Genomic DNA, 19,578 nt, shown 5'->3' with positions numbered 1-19,578 from the left:
TTTCCAAAGCTCATTTTACACGATTACAACGCGGATATGGACAGCTTTTTGAATGTAAAAGCATACGTGCTTACCTTCAAGTTTTGTTTATGGTAAATGGAACCGTAATTCATGCACATAGGGGCGACATTACCGTGTATATGTAGATAGGTCAGACATATGGGCAAGATATTTAAACTGCCGTCAGGATATCCTACAGAGATTGGAGGAATGTCAAAGTTAATTATATGGAAGTTGATATACTCATATGATGCGGCAATTTTTTCATATATCCATACAAAATGTGTAATTCAGTATTAATGTAATATGCATCAGAAACAATATAATAGTAATTTATATATATTAAACTCAAAAGCATTTTGATAATGTTTTTTTAACAAATTTTGGAGGTAATAACTATGGCGGAGTGTTATTTTAACAAATATTACGAGCCTAGAAAAATGGCATAAACGTGTGAGCGGATGCCCAACATTCGAGATCATGTAATGGACATTTGCAAGAAAGCAAACACAAGAATGGGATGTGTGGTTCGAAGGGCAACCTCGTTCACTAATATTAAAGCCATCTCAAGCTTGTTCAACGCTTACGTTGTGGCGCATACAGAATACATTTACACGATACCTTTATAACAGACCGTATGGCGTCTATCCCTACAATCCTTTAATGTATTAATCAACCCAACATTATTTGTCTTAGGGTTGGTGGGGTACAATAAGTTGGAAACCAGACGGGTCTTACATTTGGCCTACTATGTACTGAAAGTCTTACAGGGGGTAGTGTGCAACCCAAGTGTACTCCAAGTCTTGGGTTTTTTGTACCAAGGGCCAGAAACAGCCTGTTGCACAGATCCCAGTTATCAAAGACGTTGCGCCTACTGAATGCTGTCTCCGACACTATCGACATATTTATATGTTCGCAGAGTGAATGTGAATTCACAGTATTGTGTATATTATGTGTTTAATATTATATTTTATTTTTTCTCGACATGATTGGCATATGTAAGGATAATGTATGTATTTCTGTAAATAAATAAATGATGAATATTGGAAAAGATAAATTAAAAATTGAAAAATATCTTGATTTATCTCGCACTCGTCGTCATTATCTAACACACACAGAGACTGGCTATCAAATATTTTGAAACACCATGATAATCCGTAGACCTTATTCAATATACTCTTATAGTTTTTTAATGCCTACAAATTACATTAAACCCTTAATTGCGCAATCATAGTTATTGCAACCGCTAAGCTATATATAACTTACCCCCTCGACCTTAGACCTCTAAGGTCAAAGTCGGGCTACGGGTTAGTCTTTTTTTTATATAACAGGGGGCATACTGCAAAGGAGCAGGAGGCTCATCTGATGTTAAGTGATACGGCCGCCCATAGACACGTTGCCGGGCTTTAAGAATTGATACGGTATTTTCTTGAAGGACCCTAAGTCAAATTGGTGATCCTTTAGATTGGAGTAAACACAAAAAACTCTCAGTTATATTAAATTATTTTTTTGTCCATAGGTGGTCTGTTACTACACCAACTGGTCGCAGTATCGTACGAAGCTCGGGAAATTTACACCAGAAGACATTCAGCCAGACCTCTGCACCCACATGATCTTCGCCTTCGGATGGATGAAGAAGGGGAAACTCAGTTCTTTCGAATCCAACGATGAGACTAAAGATGGAAAGGCGGGATTGTATGATAGGATTAATGCTCTGAAGAAGGCCAATCCAAAACTGAAGACTTTGCTTGCTATTGGTAAGTTATAAAAAAATAATAAAAAATAAAAATGTGTTTATTCATTATAAGTACATATGCATTACAATGTGTAATATTTGGGAACCCTTTTAAGTAAAAAATACCTTTGTCAGGGTTCCCAGCACTGCCATAACAAACTTAATTATAAATTCCTTTGAATATATTTATATATAATTTAATTAAATCTTTAATTTTATTTATTTTTCAACTGTTCACACGCCTGAGTGAATGAGTAAGTGTGTGGGTGCAAATGTGTGAGTGAGTGAGTGAGTGTGTGAATGAGTTGCTTAGAATTTTTGGTGTCCTGTAATTTCCCAAGAAAGCTAATACGAATTTCATCTGTCCATAAAGGAGATAAATCTTTTGTTTAACTGTAAAATTATTTATTGGTTAAGAATTACGAAGCTACTACTTTATACAGGAAAGCATATATTCACGACGATACAAATAAACCTGTCATAACATTTGTTCTTGACAGTATAATAAGAGACATAATTACTTCGTCATGCCAACATCAAACAGTAATTAGCATCATCACTTCCACTTGTCCAGCCATGTAGAAATAATTCACCTTGTACAAACACCGACCGGAAATATTCCGGAAACTCTCGAATTCAAATGAAAATAATTGATTCACAATACCGTTTTTGTTTGATGATAATACGCTTAATAAAGGCAATTATTTCGAACACGCGATTTACGTAAACGTGTATATTTTGTATGTATATTTTAATTATATTTTTATATGATGCTAACATAATATTAATTTAGTCTTCTTAGGAAAATGTAAAGTCCCAATTGGAGCAGATATATTTTTGAAGTTATACTTATTTAGGCGCGTTATGAAAAATTGATGACAGTGAAATTTTATGATGCGCGTGACACAATATTAACAGAATGAAGTTGCCCACGGAAGATGCTACGGCATTGGACATAATTTAAAAATAACATTCGAATAATAATAGAATTTATGTTAAAGTTTATTTACACTTTGGTAGTAACTATAGACACATAAAACTAATAATAAAATAATATACATTGAAATAAATAACTAAACTTAACATAAACTAAAATATATCATTAAAAGGAGTCCCTTTAGGCAAGGTTCCGAAGATACTGGCAGCGTTCCCCCTTTGAATTGCTAGACTAATTCTTTGTCCGAGGTAGCTGCCAGATCTTCGGTCTCCTGTGATGTCGACTAACCTTTTTGAAATTTCTTTAAAAAGCCTTAAAGCGCTAGGACCCCACGGACCAAGGGTCTCGACACCGAATGGGACAAAATCATATTCTGAGCCCAGACCCCTGTATTTGCATGCTTTATTTTTTTCAGCCGCTTCACAATTATGTTACACTTAATGTAAGAGAATTAAAATAATTATTGTAAATATTTATTTATTTAATTTTTCAAATGTAAACTAAACCTTATTGACTATAATGACTCCTTTTCCAGTCTTTGATTATTTAATTGTAATTAATTATTTGCATGCAATCAAAAGCTATTTTTAATAATGCCAAAGAAGTAAACTTCTTACGCACGTACATAAGTACACGCACCCTTTTTTCTATTACATTTCCATTCTTTACGTGATAAATTGTAGTGATTGACACATTATGTATATGACAACCCAGTCCTCACAATTTCGATGTGTTCTGTTCCGTTCGAGCTAAAACATAGTCTGTATTTTAATTTGAAAGTTTAACAACTGTCAATATTGACAGTGACACAATTATCATTATCTGTGTTCAGGACTGTAATTCTAAATGTTAATTTCAATAAATAAGATTCAAAATCTACAAATTCAGTAGATAAATCTTCAAATACAATATTGACATGAATACGCCAAGTAGAAAGTGACATTATGCGCAATGTTTTGTTTAACGAGACAACCTGACAATTCCACTTACATAAGATTAATTGCTTGACTCGTTATATAAAAAACTTTCTAACGCAACCCTAGAGCACTTCCTGACATATTATTACAGATACATATATCATAATAAAATAATAGTTATTAGGGAAATGAAAGAAGTAATAGTCACTATTATTATTTACTAGTATTATTTTTAAATAATACGTTTTTATTGTTCCTTTATGAACGGAGCTTATGCTTTATAATAAACGGTGGGTGGTACCTTATTTGTTATCATGGTTAAGAATAAAATCAATAAATCAGTGGCACTACAATCTTTTTAGGCCTAGGCCTCAGATTTCTGTATCTGTTTCACGATTTGTTAATCTAATAGGCAAGTAGATGATCAGCCTCCTGTGCCTGACACGCCGTCGACAAGCCGGTTTCCACACGAGGTTTTCCTTCACCGTACGTCACATTGAAAGAAAGTTCATTGGTGCACAGCCGCGGATCGAGCCTAAGACCTCAGGGATGAGAATCGCACTCTGAAGCCACTAGGCCAACACTACTGCTGTTACCATGGTTACCAATATTTTAATAAATCGCACGGTTGTACCACTTAACATCAGATGAAGAGTAATAAATACTAAGTAGAAAAAAATAATAATAAAGTTACCAGTGTACGTAATGAAGTCTTGTATAAAGGTGTATAGTAAAATTTCATATATTAATATTATCATACATTAAATTATCATAGTAAATACATACTAAAAGTATGATATAAATTCCATCACTAGTACCCCAGTTCCCACGTACAAGCATTTTCCTTATTTAATAGTATCAATAAAAACTGCATATGCAACAATATGAACTATGTAATTGATTGTGAAAATGTATTGTTAATACTTAATCAATTTTCTCAGGCGTAGGAAAAATTCCTTTGCAATGCGAATATTTGGTCCAATTATTATACCTTAATATTAAACACAAAAATAGTCTATGGCAAAACTTATATATGATATTAACGCGAATTTATTATGTTATCCACATAAATTTAACTTTTCAAATGTGCTAATATAATGGTGGTTCGTATATACATGTTAAATTTCTCATGTAAATAAAAATACATTTTTTGTAATGAGAAATAAAGTTCTTTGAACATTAAACATTATGGTCAGTTATTAACAGCAACGCCATCGGCAGCAACTAAAATTAGTAGCATTTAATTATATTTATATTTCCTTTTTGACGTTCATAAGTGTACACTGTGTTACCTATATGAATAAATGATTGATTTGATTTGACGACATCAATGACGCTTTACTACAGCAAATTATATGTTCTCAACCACACTTGGAGACTCCCACAAAGGCTGGCAATGCACGCACTAAATAATATCCATGGGCGATGATTGCTCTTTTTGGGAATCGCGTAGGCGCGTTTTTATGCTATAAAAAACTACCTTAAAATTTTTGTCATAAATTCAAAGAACTGGTTATAATATTAGACAAAATACTGTTTTTGGGAAGATCATATTATGTATCTACCTTAATGTAGAGCGCGTCGCCACATTAATAAAAAAGACTGCTGGAGCCCACGAACATAGGCTCCACCATCACGTGAATGTCGAGGCTATTCTACTCCTTGACACCACGGGCCTAGTGAGAATACTGTAAAGGACAAAATCATTTGAACTAGTGAATTAGTCTTAGTACACGTTAGTATTAAGAACAGAGTGTCTTCCCTTTAATAGAGACTGTAAGTAGTGTTATTGGACACTTTCTTATGTTAAAAATCCTTATTAGTAAATTAGGTTAGTCTTAAGTTAGGCTAGATCGTGTATCTTAGTGAAGACACATGTAGAAAAAAAAATGTGTGTCGACGCGCTGATGGGGATCCTGAGTTTCTTATGGTACTTCTATTATAAGTTTTTTTTTTTAATTAAATTAACAGATATCTTTCTTCCCAGGTGGCTGGTCCTTCGGTACTCAGAAATTCAAGGAGATGTCAGCGACCCGGTACTCCAGACAGACGTTCATCTACTCAGCTATCCCGTACCTTCGGGACAGGAACTTCGATGGGCTGGACGTGGACTGGGAGTACCCCAAGGGTAGTGATGACAAGAAGAACTTTGTGCTGTTCTTAAAAGGTAAGGTTCATACTAAACACCTGTTTTAACCTGTTCTTTGCAGCAACGAAAAATATTCTTCTTGTGCAACAGTACTATGAAATTGTAAGTGTTATATAGAAATTATTACGTCAAGTACCTTTGATATGGCAAAAAGAAGAGACGTACTGGGTGGACTGTACTTTCTTATTAAACTAAACATCTTCTTCATTGATAATAAAGATGGTTCTTATTTACGAAAAAGCCGAGAACTTGAAGTAATAAGGCATCCCCTTTCATATAAATTATGGCGCACTGTTCAACGTCAGGTCACCTTTGCCTTATACTTACACTGCCACATACTTCTTCTTGGCCGGTAAAGCGAGTATTGCCAGTAAATAAAAATTAACCAGAATTCTTTCAAGACTTGCAGACTAACTTAATAATTTATTGAAATGTCATTGTAATTTATGTCATGTAAACAATTTACACTAGTATCTAGAAAACAGTGCTAGACTTAAATAAATGTGACACAAACTTAGGAACAACTGATATGATAGATACGTGTACTATTAATATAATATTTTTTTATACCTAGCAATCAGAACCGTTCGATAATTAATCCTTTGCCATTGTAATTAATAATGCAAGGAAAAAAAATACATATAAATTTTTATTAGATGTTGGTAGATATAAAATTATTTATTGTACGCATCAAAATGGCGACGAAAAGTATGTAATACTATACAGTGTATTCATAGCTCCTATATTTGTATATCAGAACAAGCCAAATAAAGCAAGCCAAGAAGCTGATTGCAGATGGTTAAAATAAATAAATAATGAAAAAGAACCACAGAGATATAAATTAATCGTGTTTTACCATATTCCCATACATTCGTATAAATTGTAACTCATAAAATATTCTAAACAGATTTCTATTGAAATAACTAAACAGAAATATTGCACGCTTGCAGTATCGATAGACTGCCAGTGGTTGCACCTGCTGCCATAATGATGGGGTTATTTTTATCGATAACACATTTCTTGGTTTTTTTAATTGTATCCATTTTTTATGTTATTCATAAAACTAGTAAGTTTGGCACTTTAACGTGCGGCCTGGAAAAACTTCATATCTAATTAATTTCTTTGTGTTTTTGTTTATAACAAAATTTCAAATAAATAATGTTAATTGTCCTCTTGAGTATGCGCAAAAAAAATCTATAGAGTCACATCACCCAACGGTTAGAATGACATAATAGAGTACAATCTGGAAGAAACTGCTTTCAGCAGTAAGACCGCTTTGTCTTCATTTATTTAATTTTACTTGTCTTATTGTAAATAAGGTGTTATTATTGTAATAAAACCAAACATTTTACGAGCTGTGTTGGACTAGTGGCTCGAGCGTACGATTCTGAACGCTTAAATCGTGCGTTCGTATCTCATATATTAATAAACTTTTGTTTATAAGTGTGCATTTAACTCTCGCTCTAGGCAAAATATTGTAAGGAAACCAACTAGGTAAAAAAGTCGACGGCGTGTGTCAGGCTCAGACACATCACAAACTTGCCTATTCAGAAAAAAAAACGATCAAACAGATACAGAAATCTCAGACCTAGACATGGTAGCTAATGGCTTTATATGTATACCTTCTTCTACACAATATCTCCGTTCATTTTACAATAATATATCGATAAATTATTTATAACACAAAATTCTAGTTAAAATTGACCTAATTTTTACATACCTGTATTCAATTATATCTGCAACGAGTACATCACTAGCGAGGGTCAAAGCGAGCTTAATCAAATATTTTATCGATAGCTGCATCTGACGTCAGCACTGCGCCTTCCTTACATAATTCTATTTCCTATCAAAAAGCAACGATCGCAAAATCGATAAAAGGGTCGCGCTCACCTGACATCCATTAGTGCTGATCCATTTACATCGATATCGATAAACTGAATACAAAATTGACTATAAAAGGAAGTATAAGATTTTTTTACATACTATGTTAAAAGTATAATACTTAACACAACCCGAAACTGATATTTTCATGACCATACACAAACAGACAGATTCCACAACACAACGCAACAAGGCACTCTCTGGACCACCTCTTTGTAGAGGCTAACGAATACGACTTAGAAGCCTTAAAGAAAAGACCGTACCATTCCCTAAAAGGTCGACAACACACCCGCTAGCCCCCTGCGCTGCAAGTGTCCATGGGTACTATTCCTTTATTTAAAGCGACCAGCCTACTCGTTGGCCTTCTGTCCCATCAAAAACATGCAGAATTTTAAATCCCGAAGAGTCAAAGTAATAACTAAACATTCTTATTAAAACTGGGTCCTAGTAATTTTTATTCATTCATATATAAACGAGCTAAGTCTGGATATCCATAGTTGCTCCCCTCACACTATAAAATCGAGTTTTGTTTAGTTTTTTGTAATTTAAATTTTTTTGATTAGTAATTGTTTTTTTTTGTAATGTTCGTTTTGATTAATAATTCTTTTGATTAATATTTGTATGATATCTTCATGTAAGTCACGTTTGCCTTTAAGTGCTTGTCACATTAAAAATTGTATTTTGTGTTTGTTTTAACCAATGTACCAGTGTGCCGAGCGTTGGCTAGCTTTTTATCAATCAAAAAATCATATGTTTGTAATTAACACTTGGTCTAAACATATATACATAGTACTGTTTAGATATATACACGCTTATTTTTACATATGTCGCCTGTTACATATATAAAAATATAATAACAATAAGCAAAGAGGCTCATTGCCAGAAGGCTCCGAAGCCGGCTTTTTAAGAAGTGGTACTCTTTTCTTTCGATTAGCTCCCACTATCAAGCTCTAACAAAGCTCTGAGGGCTAATTGTAGTTTTGAAATGTATATCTACGCTTAATTAACTTAGATTTTATTTACATTTTGACTAATTATCGTAGTATACATTTTCAGTAAATCTAAATCCCTATCAAAGTAATTCTGTAGTCAATTTTCGTATATTTGCAAGGCATGTTCGTTAAGGACAAGGGTCAATCTCATCAAAACACAGCACACGTTGCGTCAGTCCTGCCGACACGAAGCCTCGTAATGTAAGGTTTCTTCATATCACATGCGGTTTGAATGCCACAATCGTCATTATAAGTATTTGCTCATATATTATCCGATTCATACCATTCAACCTTTGGTAATAGACCAAACGTTGAATGCTTTACGCTCAACAAAAGATCGGTTCACACAACTTTAATAATTGTTAACATTCTAAACTTAACAATCAAATATACAGTATTTTCAATTTTCTTAACCTACAAAGTAATAATAAAAATAAAATTTAAATAAATTTTAAAAGTTTGGTCCATATAGCAGTGTATCTTTAACACTGGCAATTTTCTCGATGTATTGCGATACTTATTCGTTGAGCGAGGAAAGCACCAGCTCTGGGGTCACCGGTACTATGTACCATGCGCCAACTTAAATCTTTTATTCACGCCTGTAAACCCCACGTAAACCCCACGGTCCAAGAGTATCTAATTCAAATGAACAAAATCGAAGTTGGTGGAAAGAATCTTATATTTGAGCCGTTTATTAATTTCCGCTTGCTTAAGTCAGGCTAACTTGCCCACACAAGAAGCATACCATACCAAAGCCCGTCCCATATAAGTTTCAAAATATTATTTAACCAAAAAGTACTTAAAACGTGTTTTTAATTTAGTATATTTCTCTTTTGATTACGCAGTAAAATCCTATCGGGTAGCGGGTATTATAATAGTACTGTTTTTTATATGTCATAATAATTATGTAAATGTTATTTCTTGGTCTTTTATTAGCTCTAAGCACCGCAGTACACATTTTTTTGTTATCATTTAAAAGTAAGGTTAAACTTGCCAATATTCGTAACGCAGCTATTCTAACGATGCCTTAACGCAATTATGTCCTTTCGTAACATATTACAAACTTGAAAGACAACACATGGGGAACCTGATTAAACACACTAATTATAATACATTATTTCTAATTATTCAAACGATTTATAACCCCGTACCTGTATAAATACATAATTAATCATTACGCATTCGTTTAACAGCTGTTAAGATGTCGTTATTTTTAAATTCTTGTTAATTCATTAGATTACAACTGCAATCAGATTTTATTTACATCAATTGAAAAATAAACACGATTCTTTTTAAATATAAATCTTTGTTTATATTAATATAAATGCCAATTTAAAATTAATGTAAAAGAAAATCAAGAGAAGAGTGTACCAATTCTTAAAAGGCCGGCAGCGCGCTTGCGAGCCTTCTGGCAGTGCGAGTGTCCATGGGCGGCATTCAATTAACATCAGATGACTCTCCTGCCCGTTTGCCTCCTGTAACATTAAAAAAAAAACGTGAAATATTTTTAGCAATTATGAAATTCTTAATGACTTAAGTAACTTGAGTGTAAATTAACGGCTCGTTATCGATACGTTTTTGGCTGTTTCAATAAATAATTTATAACTCGTTTAATAGTTCTTAAACTATTTAAATATAATAACTGACAGCAAATATTTTTTGATTAGAATAATAACTTAAAGGTTTACATATTTTATTCGCAATACCATTGCTAGAATAAATCATTAATTTATTTCAAATACTTAACCGTATTTCCGTGCAAAGCCACATAAATGATAAACAAAAAAATATTATAATTAACTTATAAGCCGGTTTCCTTCAAGTTATGGATGTCACAACACATACATATTAATAATGACTGCAGAATAAAGTCCACGAGTACTAGAAGCGAGCAAATTTGGCATATATCGCTACTGTGGCATGTTGTATGAATGAAAATAATCTAACGTACGAAATGACACTCCACAGACTAGATAAACTACTATTTTGTTTCATCAATGAGAGGGATTTATATTACAATACAGAACAAATGTTCTACATAACTTCTATGACGGCGTTATGTTATCGCGTTTCATACATGCACAACGCCATCTGTTGATTAATAAGTAAATCAATTGATGAATTTAGACATCGTTTTTTCCTATATAACAGTCAAAATATTTCATTTAAAAAAATCAATGGCGCTACAATCTTTTTAGGTCTGGGCCTCAGTTTTCTGTAAGGGTTTCATGATCATTTATTCATCTAATAGGCAAGTAGGTGATCAGCTTTCTGCGCTTGATGCACGCCGTCGACTTTTTGGGTCTAAGGCAAGCCGGTTTCCTCACGATGTTTTCCTTCACCGTTCGAGCGAATGTTAAATGTGCGCATAAAAATAAATCCCATTGGTGCACAACCGGGGATCGAACCTACGACCTTAGGGATGAGAGTCGCATGCTGAAACCACTAGGCCAACACGGCTCCTATGTTTCATTAAACTTAAACATAAAATAAATGAAAAATTCCCACCCTAATACCCACTAAAAACACGACAAAACACGCCCTTAAGATGAGCCCTCGGGGTTCGCCAAGGGCTTATATCTGACATAGAGCTCAATCATGACCGCTCAAGACCAGCCTTTGCACTCCAGGCCCCGTCACTTCCTAGCATAGCCAAGCTTTAACACTGGCCAACTGGCTTTATTATGACAAATATGTAATGTATGTCAGTAACGCCGCGTTAGGATATTATACATATATCATAACCAAATATTATGGCTTTCCGCGAACAGTATTATTAATTAGGTATACTGACTGTGCTTTTTTATTAATCCGTGAAATACGCATAATTTTACCATAAAAAGTACTAATAAACTTTGTTATTAGGAGATTTAGATCACTTATAGAGCGGGCATTTGAATAAAAGACATGAAAAATATCTATGCGTAAGTGGCATATCATATCATTCTTTAGGGAATGACAAAATAGACTTCTTGTATAAAATGTATTATTCAAGCCAAGTACAATTAGAAGTGATGGCACGTCGCCCCATCTTACAATAATAATTTAAAGTTGCGCCTGATTAAAAATTTGCGCAATGACGCAACAGGCATAATCTGTATTCCAGCAGCAATATATTTTTTAGGAGTAAAATTAACAAATTCTTTGACTAGCTAATATTAGATTGAGGTTTTGTAGTATTTAATTTTAATATATTTGTTATTACGCTAAATATCTCATTAATGTGCAACTTGTTTGTAGATTTTGATCTATAACTACCCGCATATATTTAGATTATAATTATACATAAAATTTCTTATTTAGAACTTAAGATTTACAAAACTGTTGTCATGTTTCGCGTGCCCTATGAAGGCAGACATGTACGCATTTATTAAAAAAAAAAGGCTAAATAATTAATCAAGTTTAAAACTGGGGATTGTGTACTACCGCTTGGAGATAGTCGCCGGTGAAAGTCTCCGGCATTATCAAGATATAATCATAAAAAGAGGCAATTAGTATACTTTTTTACTTTTAAATTCTCTTTGGACATAACCAAAACCGTAAAAATTTAACGGAGAATGATCATATACTCAAAATATTTTATTTTTATTTCCCACGGATGTTCGTGTTCATGAGTGATATAATACACATACATTCCCACACACATATACTAATACTACTAGCTTTTTATGGCAAAATTTTCTTTTGATGTATGTTTTCAACTAATTAATACTTCTTCTTGTCTGTACCTCGAAAGAATCTAGTCAGGAATGTCCCTGTGTGAGGTCCTTCAAGAAAAGAGCGTACCAAATCTTGATAGGCCGGCAACACACTTGCGAGCCTTCTGGCAATGTGAGTGTCCTTTGGCGGCGGTAACACTTAACATCAGCTGAGCCTCCTGCCCATTTGCCTCCTATTACATAAAAAATACTTCAGTGTAATCAGGCTAATCATTAAGTATTGAAGGTAGTAAGCGACACCGAGGCCAATACTAGTCGCTCATTCCCTCACACAACCTTGTTAAACAAAGAATTAATCATGAGACTGCTAGTTAAGTTAATACCTTGTTCGGAACTTAGTTCTCGAAACTAGTATTTGGGGCTCGACTACACGAGTCTAAAGCTTTGCACTTCGAAATTGTTGAGGCTGCTTATTCTAGAAATGGCTCTTTATTAATTAAATATATAACATTAATTTGGCATTAACTTATTTGTAAGATTTTCTGAGTAACCTACCTTTGTAATGATATTTTTTTCACAATATAAGGCTGTATGGCAATATATGGGGTACTATGTCACTCTTACTTATATAGTATTAACTCGTATATAATTTTCCCTATATGTTCAACTTTGTTAATAATTACTCACTCACTCCGCTGGCTCTGCAATTCAAGTATCTGGGCAAGAAACTTACAGCACTTCACCTCCTGCCAAATGCTGTCTTTTCCAGCAGGCGGAGGACCTGATATTAATTAGGCCAATACAATATTTGCAAGGAGTTTTTAAGCTAAAATGATTCATTTTAACGCTTAGATGTGCAGCGTTTTTGTCGAAGAAGAGGGAGAGAGCGATTGAGACCGATTGAGAGAGAGTGAGAAGTGTGAATTACCTTTTAGAAATTCTATTTTTAAAATTAAAATTTCGTAAAGATAATGTAAAAAATATTAGTATATTTTATGTAAAATAATTTATTGAAATCTCAAATGACGAATTGTTAATTAAAATACCACGTGTTTTTATTATCGAAGAAAAAAAATTAATTTATTATTTGTATTAATTTTCGACACTTTTAATATTTTAATGACAATTAAATTCATTAAATTCCTAACATATCTTCCTTTTTCCCTCTAAGTCTCGGAAATTTAAAGTTTGTATAAATATGAACAAGAGTAAAAATTAGTTTGCCAAAGAAGTTTCACTTCTGACAAGTGTATCTACTTTGAACGCAAGAACTTTTTTTCTGTATATTATAAATGGCACGATAAATATCCTTTGCCACAGTTGTCCAACAATGTAGAGGCTCATTAAAACAGTCAGCACATACGAAAGGCTTAATTATTCTATATGATCAAAGCTGACGTCATCACAAACAATCTGTATCAATCGCTTAAGTTCTAGCAGTAAATTGGACCACGATTTTCTGTAATTGCGATAAAAATCATCGTATCGTGCCTGAATGGTATGTGTGCAGCACTTCATATTTTTATTTTAAAAGCGAAAACCATAAGAAGTGTTTGAAAAATTATTATTTATTTTGTTTGAATTATTTTTAAAAGGCACACTAACGAAACATACAGACAAATAACACACAGTACATGCATCAATGACAAGTGTGTATAACTTTTTTATGGTACAAAAATACGATGGTGATACAATTTAAACTTCGCATATTCTGCCATACATAATAGCCTGCAAATTTATCTTAAGGTAGGATTTTACATAGAAGCTATATATTATATTAAAATATAAGTCATATCATAGTCAATTCTTATATTATTTTATTACATTATTTAAATATATAGAGCAGTGTTGGCTCAGTGGCTTCAGCGTGCGAATCTCATCCCTGAGGTCGTAGGTTCTTGCCTATTAAATTGACAAATAATCATGAAACAGATTAACAATCCTAAACCTAAAGAAGTTGTAGCGCCACCGATTGATTTTTCATTTATTAAAATATATTATTACGTTATAAAATTAATATTAATTATAATGTTTCACACAAATCATTAATAGAATGTAATTAGTTCAATTTAAAATTTTAATTTCCTCTTTGTAATTGTAACGGAACAATATTTTATGCTAATCTGCGAAATACAAAGCAACACAAATATTATGACTAACATTTGACAATTAAAATAAATATCTATACAAATTCACATCGACCCTGACATTTGCAAGATGAAGACTGTTTTATTTTGCACGACTTCGTGGCCTCATTATCACTTTGCTCATCTTTATGTTTTATTGTTTTAGAAGCTTTTTATTATATTCATAACAAATGAATATTCATTCATAGCTATCGTGAATCATTTATTTCATCATAAAAGGCCAAGTGTGATTTATTTAATTTATCGCATTTAAGTTTCATATAAAGTATTCAATTCAAGTGTTTTGGTAGAGTGATTTGACCTTTTTGACAGATGATTCATATGTAGTGCTAATTCAGAGTCGAGATCTGAATCTTACTCCTGAAACCTAAAGCAACACCAACGCGTTATCAGCTATTACAACAAATCTTTGTTTTTAATTTATTTTATTATTATTAATTACTTAAGATGTCATGTGAAACATGGTGTAATGGTACAACCATTACACCACGTTTCCTTCTTACAAACATTGTGTAAAACAAAAACAAAAAGAGTGGTGGAGAGTTTATTGCCAGATCTTCTCTTCCGTTATACGCCCTTGAGAACTGGCAGTAAATTAAAAATTAGAAGCATTTCATATATATTTATTTTTTGACGTTTTGTTACCTATATGAATAAATGATTTTTTGTATTCAAATTAAATGTCACGGAAACTTAATTGGTCATTAAAAAGCAACATTTACCGTTGTATTATTATTGGATTCTAAGAATATACATATAATGCAATGGTAACATAAATAAAAATAAATTAGTGGCGCTTGTTATGAGGCAGTGACTAAAACTTGTTTTTAAAACTAACAAACTTTATTTAAAATTATGTTTACAAAAACTAACGTTGGAGTTCGAATATGGAATAGAAGTGTCTTTGAAAGGATCGGGATTTGGTACTTAAAGGTTTGGGTAGGAGTAGGGATACATTAGGGGAACAAACAATGTCATTAGGTACTTAACTATAACTTATCACTACATGAACATATGGTTAAACTTATACAAGGCAAAAAATAACAGTTGAAAGTTTAATAATATAGTGGGGACCACATAACACCTCCCCCCTTAAAATAAAGGTTGCGCCTGTTGGCGTGAACTTTTTGAAGAAGTTTGTTGGGCGTCCTCTTCCTCGTCGTCCGAGCTGATGCAAGCCGTCGTCGTCGTCGTCGTATTGTATGTAGACATCGGGATTTCTATTTGTTGTCGTCTTCGGGATTGGTCGAAGCAATTATTAAATATTTGAATGCATCCTTGTTCGTGAGGGTTTCTTCTTGGGTAAAAGTATTTGAAGAGGTTGCAACAATTGCAAAACTTGTAAAGAGTATAAATAAGAAGGACTGATCCAAGTGATAAACTCATTAGAGTGAAATTGTATGGATGTTCTTGAATGATATATTTGTCTTGATTTAGTATTTTAGAGTGATGTTTGATCTCGTCTTTAATAGTATTGAGAGAGTCTAAGGAAACATCGTTAATTTGGATAGGTACGAGTCTTGGATTATAAAGATCTGGAGTTCCTTCGATGCAGCGATTTTCCACGTCGACAGTAACAATGGGATGACTTATGTTTTTCGATTTCGAGTCTTCAGCGATGAGTGTAACCATTGGTGTATAAAATTTGCATGCAGGTTGTAGCAGAATTATTCCGTGTCCAAATATTTCGCCATGTGTAGTTTTTCCGTTGCATTCCATAGCATATGTAATTCGAATTGTTGTCGAAACTATTTTCATCCTGCAGAAGAGGGCTATTCGTGCAATCTATAATTTAAAATGTAGGGAATCTCTTAGAGATAAATTCAAGGAAATTAATATACTTACCTTTCCCTCGCAATATATTTATGAAAATATTATGTATGTATACAAAAATAGTGATAAGTTTACTAGAATAGAACATACGCACAATGTTAATACACGGAACAAACGCAGGCTGCAATTTCCCCGTACTAGACTATCTAAAGTTAGTAATTCTTTTTTGGGGAAAGGGATACTCTTCTTTAATAAAATCCCAGAAGCTCTTTTATCACTGCCTTTCAATAAATTTAAGAAATGTATTAAAGAAAAGCTGTGTAAAAAGGCTTACTATAAAGTCAACGATTATCTAATTGATAAAAGGGCCTGGGACTAGTGCTAGACAGGCTACTTCTAATTAATTTGCGATATTTGTTATAAATAAGTTTTGTTTGATGATTTGCTGTTTTAAAAGAGTACCGAGAGTTTTTTACGCCGGCTTTTTCTCTCGGCCTACACCCTCTGTCTTCTTTGCCGATGAGTAGGGATGCCTTCAAATTTAATGACGTGGAATAAGTGATACATGTATCTTACGTTCCATAATAAACATATTTTTATTTTTTTTCTTCGAAAGTATGAAAATCCATTTGTTATTTTTTAATGGATGAAATGTGTTGAAATGCGCAGAGAATGTGGATACCTCGCAGTTTTGAGGTATGTCTTTAGAATTCGTCAGCAAGATGGAGACTTCGCAGATTGGTTGTGCGTTTGAGTTGAAGATTGTGACCTTACTGCATACATGAAGGTTTGGAGAGAATTCATGACACTTATCCACGGAGTTCGTCGTCAGGTAGCGTTGACTGTTTTTGCTGATAGCAAGATACATGTGCTCAGGTAGGATTGTGGAATATAAGGAGGACTCAGGATGTTTTATAGGAATTGAAATTAAATGGTATAAGGTAAATATGTCATTTTTGACTAAAGGAAAATTTAATATATATATAATTTTGTTCATATAAATATATGATGTAATTGTGGCAGAGTTTAGAATTTTATGAATGTTTTGAAGACTCACGGTTGCCACTAGGTTACCTGATGTTCTAGCATGACTTGATGCTAATAATTCTTTGTAAAGACTTACTGACGATATGACCGAAGGATGAACTGCTCCCGATTTAATAAATAAAATGCTCGCAAAGATATCATCAATTTGTTTTTCTAGAGACGTGACGAGTTCTAGAATTTGTATAGAAACAGTTGAGATCTGTTCAGATACACTGAGATTAAAAAGTAAAGTATTCGTTGAGTTAATATAGGAGTTAATTTTCATTAAATTTTCATTGATCATGTGTTCATCGTATGAAATTTTTAAAATGGTATTGTTAAAGTTAGTAATGGTTGAAGAAAGAATTTGGAGTTGTTGTTTTAAAATATCATTCGTAGAAATTTGTTGCTTTTCTAAGAGATCTATACATTCATTATAGTATTCGGCATCTTTTGCGTCTGGTGTACCAATGAGCCATTTTAGAACTGAGCTTAGACCGTCTATAAGTTCGCGCTTGAAACGCTTGTCGCTTGTGTAATATTGAAATTCATCCAACCTTGAGTCTATATTCATAATACTTAATTTAATAAAAGAACTGGTAGTATCGACGTTAGGTAAATTAGAATTTTGTTTGATTATAAAATTATAACTATTTACTAATCGTTTTAGAGAATCCCTCGATAAGAATAATGGTTCGATATCTCTATATATAATGAGTTTCCAAGAACTTTCCGACACTAGAACTTCACCAACTTCTTCATAATATAGTCCTGAGTTTGAAGGTATATTTTGTATGTGGGTATCCCCGACAACAAAGGTTGTGGAGTACCTGAAATATGGAAATAACTATTTTGTAAAATATAATATTGAAAGAAATATAATAATATTCAAGAATTAGACTACGACCTATTCAGAATTCTAATTAGAATTAAACCTATTTGTAACTATTTTCTTTATAATTATATAAATTTTGTATAGTATAATGTAAAATAATTTTTTTATTATAGAACATATGATAAAACTAAAATAAGGATTATTCATGTGTGTATAAAACGAATGTATATAATTAGGATTCTCCTCTCCGTCGGATATAGTATTGGGAAATGCCATAGCAATTGGTAAACTGAAATAGAATTAAAATTGGTTTGTAAAAAAAAATCTAGTAACGATAATTATTCTAAATAATTTATGATTCGTGCGATGGTCTTAAACGATTTGCATGCACTATTTGGTTTCTTCCATTCTTTCTGATAATGTAATTTTCATTGAATCCTATTCTGACAATAAGATAAGGACCTTCCCATTTCGAATCTAAGTTATTAGGGTTAGGCACCTTGAGCATTACGTAATCGCCTACGTTATACTTAGCGATGTTTCTAATATTTTTATCATAACGTTCTTTAGCTTTTTCCTTCATCGCTTGTAAGTTACGTAAAGCAACGTCACGAGAAACTTTGAGTCGTTCATTAAGATCATGTAAATAATCACAGGTTGTATATTCGTTTAATTCTTTTAGAGAGTAGAGTGATCGAGGTTTATACCCAAAAAGTAATTCATGAGGCGTGAAACCCAATGATTGATTAACTGCTGTGTTATGACATATAACTGCGAAAGGAATTATTTGATCCCAATTGCAATTATTTTTCTTATGATACGATCGTATATGATCTCTAAGAGTAGCATGGAAACGTTCTATAGAACCATTACTTTGAGGGTGGTAAGCTGTGCTCAATGTATGATTTGAACCTAACAATTTCATTAATTGTTTTATGATGCTATTTACAAATTCTGTTCCTTGATCTGAGTGAAATCGTTTGGGAACGCCGTAATGTTGACAGAAGATTAATAGAGTCTTTGCTACGGTAATTGCTTGTTTATCTACAATAGGATAAGCTTGTACAAACCTTGTTAAATCATCTTGTAAGGTTAAGATGTACTTATTAGAGTCATGGGTTACTTCCGAATAAGAAACTAAGTCGATAGAGACACGTTCAAAAGGTTCAGTGGATGATGAAGTTATTACCATTGGAGCTTTATAAGTTTTTCTTTGTATCTTACTCCGTTGGCAAATTTGACATTTGTCAATGTAATTTTTAATAGTGTCGGTCATACCTTTCCAAAAATACTCTGATCTTATTTTTCGTGTGGTTTCAACTATACCACGGTGACCAGACAAAGGGTCATCATGAAAAGATTTTAAAATAGAAGGAATATCTTCAGGATTAGGAGTCTTCACTTTGTTTTCACAGATAGTAATCTTACAATTATAAATGTCTGCTAAATAAGATGTAATATGTAGTTGTTCATTGCCTTTTAATTTACAAGTTGCGTCATCTTTTAAGTCAGGTACGTAAAGTGATT

The 19,578-nt window shown here is 32.9% G+C and overlaps 1 protein-coding gene across 1 annotated transcript in view; it reads left to right on the top strand.

Annotated features, from left to right (window-relative positions):
• LOC125057639 (probable chitinase 10) overlaps positions 1 to 19,578 on the top strand; it is a 94,732-nt gene that overhangs the window by 49,231 nt on the left and 25,923 nt on the right. Inside the window, exons 4-5 of the mRNA XM_047661414.1 lie at positions 1,520 to 1,757; positions 5,577 to 5,756. Coding sequence (XP_047517370.1) covers positions 1,520 to 1,757; positions 5,577 to 5,756 — 418 coding nt within the window. The remainder of the gene's footprint in view (positions 1 to 1,519; positions 1,758 to 5,576; positions 5,757 to 19,578) is intronic.

This window comes from Pieris napi, chromosome 17 (assembly GCF_905475465.1).
Source record: "Pieris napi chromosome 17, ilPieNapi1.2, whole genome shotgun sequence".
Lineage (NCBI taxonomy): Eukaryota > Metazoa > Arthropoda > Insecta > Lepidoptera > Pieridae > Pieris > Pieris napi.
The sequence above is the reverse complement of the archived record's forward strand: the minus strand, read 5'-3'. Positions and strand labels throughout refer to the sequence as shown.